The sequence below is a fragment of the Bolinopsis microptera genome, chromosome 1, assembly GCF_026151205.1.
Source record: "Bolinopsis microptera isolate Bmic1 chromosome 1, MBARI_Bmic_1.0, whole genome shotgun sequence".
Classification (NCBI taxonomy): domain Eukaryota; kingdom Metazoa; phylum Ctenophora; class Tentaculata; order Lobata; family Bolinopsidae; genus Bolinopsis; species Bolinopsis microptera.
The window spans coordinates 18,400,417-18,409,835 of NC_087072.1; the positions used below are offsets into that span (position 1 = coordinate 18,400,417).

The 9,419-nt window shown below is 37.8% G+C and overlaps 2 protein-coding genes across 2 annotated transcripts; both read right to left on the reverse strand.

Moving 5' to 3' along the window:
- Positions 1-3,357: 3,357 nt before the first annotated feature.
- On the reverse strand, positions 3,358-5,422 carry LOC134819272 (phospholipase ABHD3-like). The gene has a single exon (XM_063829116.1). The coding sequence runs from the start codon at positions 5,393-5,395 to the stop codon at positions 4,154-4,156; it is 1,242 nt and encodes a 413-aa protein (XP_063685186.1). The 5' UTR covers positions 5,396-5,422; the 3' UTR covers positions 3,358-4,153.
- A 478-nt stretch (positions 5,423-5,900) lies between these two features.
- On the reverse strand, positions 5,901-9,029 carry LOC134821886 (carbohydrate sulfotransferase 12-like). Its single transcript, XM_063832702.1, has one exon. The coding sequence runs from the start codon at positions 9,001-9,003 to the stop codon at positions 7,762-7,764; it is 1,242 nt and encodes a 413-aa protein (XP_063688772.1). The 5' UTR covers positions 9,004-9,029; the 3' UTR covers positions 5,901-7,761.
- Positions 9,030-9,419: the final 390 nt, after the last annotated feature.

The following is a 9,419-nucleotide window of genomic DNA, read 5'->3' on the forward strand; positions in this document are numbered from 1 at the left end:
GTTCACTGTAACAAGATATACAAAATTAGCCAGATTTTGCATCATTTGCAATTTGTGCACAAAAAATTTGCATTATCAATTATACCTCAGTTACATTTTGGGATTCCTGTAGGCTCTTCTTTAACGGGTGATACTCGTAAATATTAGTTTCAAATACAAAACCGTTGACGAGTCCAACTCGGCGCGCGCGTCTTGGTAGGTTATAAACCTACAAGCTCTTCTCCATTTATCAAGGTGGGGTTTTTGTGTCTAACGAACACTGCACCACTAACCCGGCGCGCTGTACCCTCCGCAAGCATTCGTTTCATTTCTTCTCACAGATCAGAGAGAAGCGAGCCATATATTTAGACCGACAAGCTGGGAAGGATAAAACTTTTAAAACAGATTAAATACATCAGAATTATTTCATTTCTGATGTGAATAAAGATTGTATGATGGAACGGAAAATACTCAATACCAAATACAAAAAATCACAGTGTAGAGTTTCATATGATCCCGATCTCCAGTATATCAGTAACCTCTCAAGTAACATGTTGAACGTCTTTTATGCTATGCCCCAACAGCTGATAGTGATATGCAAGACGAACGTATTGAATCATGTAGAGATGCAATATAGCTCGCGATAGATTACACGACACGATCTGGCCAAACAGGGCTACAGATTTGGACAGGAATGAGTACGGCAATATATGTTCACGGTATAGAGACTCTGACTAGTCGAGAGGCACGGTACGCGAAGTCGGAAAAGTTTTATTTATCTTCTCACTTGTTTGTGCAGAATTTTTTCTTCGCACGTTCTAGCTGCTAGCGCGGGACTCGTTGACTTTTTCTTTTTGCAACCTTGGAGTTGAACCAGTCAGCAAGAATCAAAACGTCTCATCGCTCTAGCTCTGTTTAGTCATTATAATTAGTCTTTACTGTCATGTTGGCGTTGCTAGTAAATTTCACAAGCTATTTTCTAACGTGCGGTTTATACGTGCCATGTTGTAGGTTTACAACCTACCAGGACGCGCGCCGAGTTGGACTCCAATATATGGAACAGATATTTTACGAGTATCACCCGTTAAGTGCCATGCTGTACGCTACATGGTACACAAGGTTAGAAGGTTTTCACCGATAAAATTGAACTTGCCGGTTTATTGTTTAGGGGTCGTTCACATATTACGTAATCAATATTTTAGCAATTTTTACCCCCCTCCCCCCTTCCGTAATCAACCGTAATCATGACCCAACCCCCTCCCCCCTCCTGACAGCAATATTATTATTACGTAATCATGGCCTGACCCCCCTCCCCCCCCCTTGACTTATTTCCTAGAAAACACTTTTCTCTACGTTTCATGCTACCCTGATCATGCTATCATGATGAGCCGAAATCATTGTTATGATATCCGGCCAAGCACCTTCTAAACTACTTACTATTATAGCCGGATATTCGATCAATTTCTTAATTTTATCACTATCAGAGTGAAATTGAGTGGAATTTGAATTAAAATATTGTGAAAATGTTATTATTCTAGAGGGTAAAAAAGAAAATTTTGATTACGTAATCAACGACCGAAACCCCCCCCCCCCACCCCGTAATCAACCGTAAGCATTTGGAAACCCCCCTCCCCCTCGGCTGATTACGTAATATGTGAACGACCCCTAATGCTGAAAGAAATTCATTTTTTTTGTTTTAAAATCACGCGGTTTATTTTTGCATGCAATCTGCTCTTAAAATAATATGAGGTTTACACCAAAGAATAAATCTCAATGATCAATTTGGTGTAAAGTCAACCTCATATTATTTCAAGAACAGAGGTAATGGTATATATTTCAAAATTCTGTACATTTCGCGATCGTTCGCAGTAATTGAGTCGAGTAATAGCCCAAAGCCAGGAACACGTACCTATGCCAAATCATTAATCAGTTTAACCCAACCAAATTAAATAATTTATATCGACAACAACCTGTACCTGGTCGCCTTTTGCAACGAATGACACACTTTTTTCGTTTTTTCCATCCATGATATTCAGGTATTATACAGTTAAAATACAAAATTTACGATTGAATCATATGTATACGTGTTATGGGCATCACCAATTCCAAATAAGCCCGGCTATATTTATATAGCGCCACTGGTCCACTGGAACTATGGCTTCACTTTAGTTTACGTACCATGACAACATTAATTTCTGATAATGGCAATGGGTTATCCTTGATGCTTGCGAGGCCTTTAAATTACAGGAACTGAGCTACCTCTCCATTAATATTATCAATATCTTCCACGTCGACTAATACGTAATCATTATATCCAATATTCATGTGACAGCCGACGCCCATAGTCAATTATCATGCAAGATTAAGGTAATATTTATATTCTTGCTAGCATACTAACAGACTAACTACAGACTACTACTCTACAGAGTCTACACTCGATTTTCGAGATTTTTCTAAAAGGGCTCCTGACAGTTGAAACCAACCTGAATCGATGGCCATTTTCGGCCGCCGACCCCCCCCCCCCCCGCCCCCCCCCCCCCTCGAGATTTTTCTAAAAGGGCTCCTGACAGTTGAAACCAACCTGAATCGATGGCCATTTTCGGCCGCCGATTTTTTTACCCTCTAGAATAATATGTAATAACAATTTGACAATATTTTAATTCAAATTCCACTCAATTTCACTCTGATAGTGATAAAATTTAGAAATTGATCGAATATCCGGCTATACTAGTAAGTAGTTTAGAAGGTGCTTGGGGCTTTGTAATACTATGACGGCATTGCTTTGAATTTGAATTTCTGATGATATTGATTTTCACTTTCAGTGCTATGTAACCTGGCAGTAACGTTGTAAAGGACTTTGAGGGGGTCTGTAGTCCCCCCGCATAGTATGTTTGTGTTTCACTGATTTGTAAACTGAAGACGTAAATAACAATGATTTCGGCTCATCATGATAGCATGATCAGAGTAGCATGAAACGTAGAGATAAGTGTTTTCTAGGAAAAAAGTCAAGGGGGGGGGGGGGTCAGGCCATGATTACGTAATATTGCTGTCAGGAGGGAGGGGTTGGGTCTTGATTACGGTTGATTACGGAAGGGGGTAAAAATTGCTAAAATATTGTTTACGTAATATGTGAACGACCCCTTATACAAGCCAATTTAATTACCAATTACTTAAATTAAATTATGGATGTACGTGCGCGCTACGTTTACACAACGAAACCAATGAAAACTAGCAATAGGAATATCTAATTTGGAAAATTTCTGGTCACGTCACGATTGAGTTATGTGCTGTGTTGCACGAATTACTGCCATGTGTAAGCTAACTGCTTCATAGTTCATGACCAAAAACTGGGAGAATATGAAACAAACGTCTTCAGTTACTAGCAGAATTTAGAACATAACAAAAGAACAAAGACAGAAGAAAGCTATACACAAAAACGGTTAACAAATAGAAATATTAAGATATTACGGGTTATAATACTGATAATTATTGCTTGAAATATGAATTTCGATAAAATAGACTTAAAGAATACCACATGCACTGTACACATGATGATTTTGTTTCCATTCTGATTAAAAACACCTAACTTCGCTGCGGAACTAAAAATCGCCCATACAAATATTAACTAAATAATATGAATCGGTCTGAATGAAGAATAAACGCTATTCTAAGATTATAAGCTAGTTCTGATGCTAAAGTTTAGTCCCAAACACTACAGCTATAGTGTTATAAATATCTCTAACAGGTTCGGTAAATTACTTCACTGCCATAAATGGCATAATGATACAAATAGTTACGGAGTACCTATCTTGTATGTGATTGTTTAAGTTATAAATCCACATGTCCACTTTTGGAATGAATTTTTATGCTGACCTGGGTTTACATTAATAACGGTAAGAATGTTCTCAAGATAACAACTGTGTGTGAGTTTAGTAACTAACATCACAGAACATTTTATTACGAAATATTTAAAAATTAATTCAACTGCATAACACTTCAAGTTAATTTTTTTGAAATACTAGAACTTGAAGAAATTAAATAATTGCAAACACTCATATCAAAACATGCGTGACCGGTGACCACTAAACAATTCAAATAAATAGGGTGTTCTCTTTCAACCCTATCAATACCGAACCCAAATTGACCTAGTAGATAGCGATCAATATTGAGACCCTCATTTTTGAGGCCACACAGGATATTGACGCGCCTTGTCTGCCTCCTCATGGTCACTACCCTCACCTGACCAGCCCCCATCCAGGGACAACTCTCCACTATCATACAACTTCCTGATCATCTGAACATACTCATAGAACAATGTGTCGTTGTAACCTGCCTGTCTCGGATTGACACCCTCCATAAAACCTATGTGACCACCTTTAGCGGTCACTACAAACGCAATGTTCGGGTTCGTTTCCGTCAGATGAACGGGGATGGATTTCTCTGGAGAGAAGACATCATCAGCAGCGTTAAGCGAGAGTAAAGGTATCTTAACATGAAGGAGCTGTCTGTGGGGAGACAACATATCCCAATACTCCTCCACCGTGCTATACCCGTGTTGGGGCGCCACATACTTCTTGTGTATCTCCTGTACTGTTCTGCACTTCAGCACTTCCTCCGTGTCTACCCCATCTTTTTCAAACATCTCCTTGTTCTCTACAATGACTTCCTTGTACCTGTGTGTCAGGTACAGATTAAAGATCATGTTGGAAGGTTTACTCAAACTCTTGACACTCTCAAATATGCACCATCCTGTGCTCTGTACCATGGCAGCGGTGACCTTAGCTTCGAAGCCGTAAGTAGCCAGGTAGTGTACCAGGGTGATGCCACCCATGCTGGTACCTCCTGCTATTATTGGAGCTTGTGGGTACTTCTCTTTTATCTTGCAGATCGCTAATCTGAGATCCTCCTTGTTATGGAACCCATCATATGTCATGGGTGTATCCAGGGGACATCCACCCGCACCACGGTTCAGAAATACAACAGATCTCAAACCAATAGCCCGCAAATCAGTTACCCAATTAAGGAGATAACTCTCTTGGCTGTGGCCAGCTACTCCTGGTATTAACAAACAAATGGGGAGAGTGTCCGAGTAGGGCTCTGGTTCCACAACAGGCCAATCCAACGCAGCAGTCCCACCATCAGTCAGTTTAATCAACTCTCTTCTGTACTCAACATGTGGTCTAGACTTAAGGAAGAACCTCATGAGAGTCATGCTGTGAGTACCGGTACACCAGGGTGTGGGGAAGTAGTGCCGGTACAGGGACGGTACCTGCGATAGGAGGTGGGATCTGAAGGTGCCGTGTGCAATGTACGTCATAGGCTTACGTACCGAGAACACGTAGTAGTGGATGGAGTAGGCGATGAAAGCGAAGATGAAGAGCTGCAGATACCATGGTATCGCATACCACAACCACATTCTGAAATGATGAGTTAGTTAAGGTTTATTATTATCAGCTAGCTGCTGGATGTTCTTATGGTTCATAATCTATCAGCCAGATGTTATACCAGTAATAATACATATCTATAACAGGTATCATGCTATTGACTTTCAACGAAACAAGGAGCCGAAATGCAGCCGAAACAGCGATACTATATTATATGGTTTAGTTCACAAATTACATCCAAGGGGCGTCCCCATGTGCGTCCCCAAGGGACATCGTCATGTAATCCTGCACCTTAAAGTGGATGTACATGCCCTGGTCATATTTTAAACTATATTTATACAGTTGCAAAATGAGAGCTCAATTTCGACCGTATTTCGACCGCATTTGCACGGGACAGGTCACAAAGTGTCATGATAAAACATTTATTGATTTGATCTTTGACATAATATCAACGTGCACGCACTGTTACATCATGACACATACAGACAACTTGTCACACTTAATTGAATCTGTCAAACCATTGGTATAAATAGAATATTTATACATATTATAATGAAAGCAGTGAAACACAACGAAATTACAAACTTTCAGCATTATAATTATATAACAGGAATTGAAGTATAAAACGTTGATACTGATATTTCAGAAAGTATTACATAAAATTTCAATCAGATTCCAGTAAGAAAAATTAATAGTGGCTTTTTGTGAGTGAAGTGAACTTTATACATTGATTAAAAATGTAGCATTGTAGCTAGAAATAGAAAAAGTATAGCAAAATATAGATTAAATTGAAACCAAGAATATTGATTAAATGTCCCGTATTTTGAGAGTTCCAGACTCTTATACTGGATAAAGTTACAAGTGAAAAGTAGTAATTAAAAAGAAATTAGCATGCAATTAGCATGCAATCCCGACAAAACATTCAGGTATTTCAAGCATAGTCAGGTATATTATTCCATACCACTGGTACATGTCCCAAAGCAGTCAGCTTTTACTGCGTTGTAATTCAAACCATTTTAATGACTTGACAATGTAAATACAGGCTCTACTGCACAGTAAGCAATGCACATTATGCAGCACACACGAAGTGCATATCTACAGCTAGCTGACTAAATGAGCTGTGACAATGGTTATATATATATTTAAGTATGTTGTATTATGTTGTAGGGCTAATAAAACACTGTGTCTGGGGAGCTAATAAACAGTAGAGCCTCCAGACACAGACGCGGATATAATTACTGTGTTTACTAGTACTACAACAATTACCATATTGTGTGTTTCTTTTTATTCACCGCATAATATTTCAAGTTACTGTGTACACTTAACCCAGACTACAATGTAGGCTAATACCATGTAGGCTACATGTTATAATGAATATATTATATATTGTGTACCATACAGTATAGGACAGTACAGTACATAATGTGATTATAACTAGATAATAATATAAAACAAACAGTTGTGAAATATGGGCAGTGTTGTGCGTTTTTTCAGATAAAAATAACAATCAGATGTTTACTTTTCTGTGGAAAACGAATGGTCGAATACTTCAAAACTGCGTACTACATTTTCATAACATTTTCATAAAATCATGCACTTTACTCGTCTTACACGTTTTTGCTAACAACTGTTTTAAAAAGAAGAAAGAATTCCCAGGAGTATTTGCTAATTATATGGTGATTTAAAACCAGTCCAGTTTTCAAGTCTCTAACTTTCGACCGATTTACACACATTCGGTTGCAGACGTGAATTAAATTTGTTCAACAGATCACATACAATATCACATACAATATCTGAACACGTGGCGAGCTAACTTAACAATCAAGCATGAAGCATGTTAAATGTTTATTGTGTCTTTGTAAGGAAATTCAATATCCGTGCGTTTCTCTCCAACCATTACATAACACTTAATTTTAAGTTTCCAAAATATTAATGTGGTAAAGTGTGGTAAAGTGTGTGTAGTCAATTAACATATTTCATACACCACCCACCTGTTACAATAGTAAAAACATATAAATCAGTCCATTATTTTATAAACGTGAAATTCAAATAATATTATCATGATATGGCCATGATCTGACTAAAAACCCTTACAGTATTTGAAGCTTTTGGTGTGTACTGTACAAATCTGGTTACTGGTAAGGAGTAACAATTTCTATTGTTATATCATGTACTCTGAAAACATAATACTCTTAGTGTATTATGAGGCAAATAGGGCGGTTTTCTCAGAAGTCGGAACCCAGTTATTAATAGTTTTTTAGACACGTTGTCTATTTTAAATGTGCCTCTATAAACAGTGTTTGGCAGTACAACTAGTCATTACGACCTTACGTTTAAGGCTGAAGAATATCATAAAATCGAGTTATTTTGTCAGATATTGGCAGACATAAACATAAAACTAACTGTAATATAACGGAAATGGAAAAAGTGGGTCAGTAAAATTGCTGTAGTTGTATAACATGAAATCTGGTTTATACTTTTTATATATCACATCCAACAGCTTCTTAGGGACAATTTTAAATTGTTCTTTTGCAAAAAGTGTAGATCGTTCAGTTCGTGGGTCACTTGACGAATCATAAGGACCAGGGACTGATATGTGATTGCCTGAAATCCCTTTCAAGTGTGTAAAGATCTCTTTAGCTTGTTCCTTAGCATGCTCCAAAGTTCCCACGAAGTCGTAAGATATAATAGTTAAGTCGAGCATGGTGTACTGTGGACGAAAATGAGCATTTATGTCAGCCAAATCATCATATGCAATGTGATTCAGAAATTCCAAAAAGGTTGGCCTTTCTCCTCCTCCTAGGACTTCGCCCAAAGAAATGTTACTATCACGATATTTCTTCAAAATCTGCAGGGCGACTTTTCCCTTTTGCCATTTCTCTGACCTACTTGAACTAAACTTGTCGTTATACCCTGACGCCATACGAGTCCATGGATTTCTGAGAACTGTGAAAGAATATTTAGTATTTAGAGCTTTGCGATTGTATTTGTATACACTATTAGCCAAGTTAAGTTTGTTGATGATATAATGAACTTTGGGACTCGGTTTGTCATCTGGGTACATATCTTCCATTTTGAGAAGGGTGAATTTCCAATTAGTGCACCCAGATTTAGGAATACCAGTGTAAATGACATCTGCTGTTGGTGAGTAGTACGATTTTAGAAGGGTTATGTAATCAGCTCGCCACCAGTTGGTTTTTTCAGGCAAGGACAAATTGAGAAACTTCATCACGTTCAATATGTTCTGCCGAACCCAAGCTTGAGTTGGAACTGGAGGGTACTCTTCCAGTGTATGTCCGTAGTCAACAGTGAGTGATGCTGTTTCTCCAACAGGTATAGTCTCTTCATACACTTTATTGAGGTCTAGTAACGTCTGAATAGCAGTGTCTTTATATCCCTCAGTCCCTTGAGTCCATTGCATTTCAGAGACACTACGCGTGCTGTCCTCTGTAAACCAAAATTTATTATCAATGTCAATATTGTTGGAATAGCGAGAACCTGCTACCACTCGGTTTGATGGATTTGGTGATAACGGCACAGGCTCATCTGAGATGAAGTTCACTGATTCAAAGTTCAGGTAGATGTACGCTGTTACACCAATCACTATTAGGAACAAGACGATTGTAACAAATTTAGCCATTCCATGCAGGTAGTCTCACAACCTGTTGTCCTGTAAAGAAATAGTATGATAAGGTAGAAATAATAAAATCAAACAGTTCTAAGACTAACAATATAGGGAACAACTATACAATGAAATCTGGTTAGGGATAGTAACAGCCACATAGAAGGATAATGGATATACAGTGGAAACTGCGGGAAACTGCCCAATTAAATGTGAGAAACAACAGTTATAAAACTAAAAAATCAACACAACAAATATTATTCTATTTATACCAGATAATATATTTGAGGACCTAATCAAATCAATTCACATCAAATCAAATGACAATGATGGAAAAATGAGACAAATATCATTGCACGTCATCACAAATATTTGTAAACAATTTAAACTAAAATAATAGATACAAAAACCCAGTAAACCGTAAAAATGTAATT

Excerpts from the sequence above, each read along its gene's own strand:
- LOC134819272 (XM_063829116.1), bottom strand. The coding sequence starts at position 5,395 with ATGTGGTTGTGGTATGCGATACCATGGTATCTGCAGCTCTTCATCTTC.
- LOC134821886 (XM_063832702.1), bottom strand. The coding sequence starts at position 9,003 with ATGGCTAAATTTGTTACAATCGTCTTGTTCCTAATAGTGATTGGTGTA.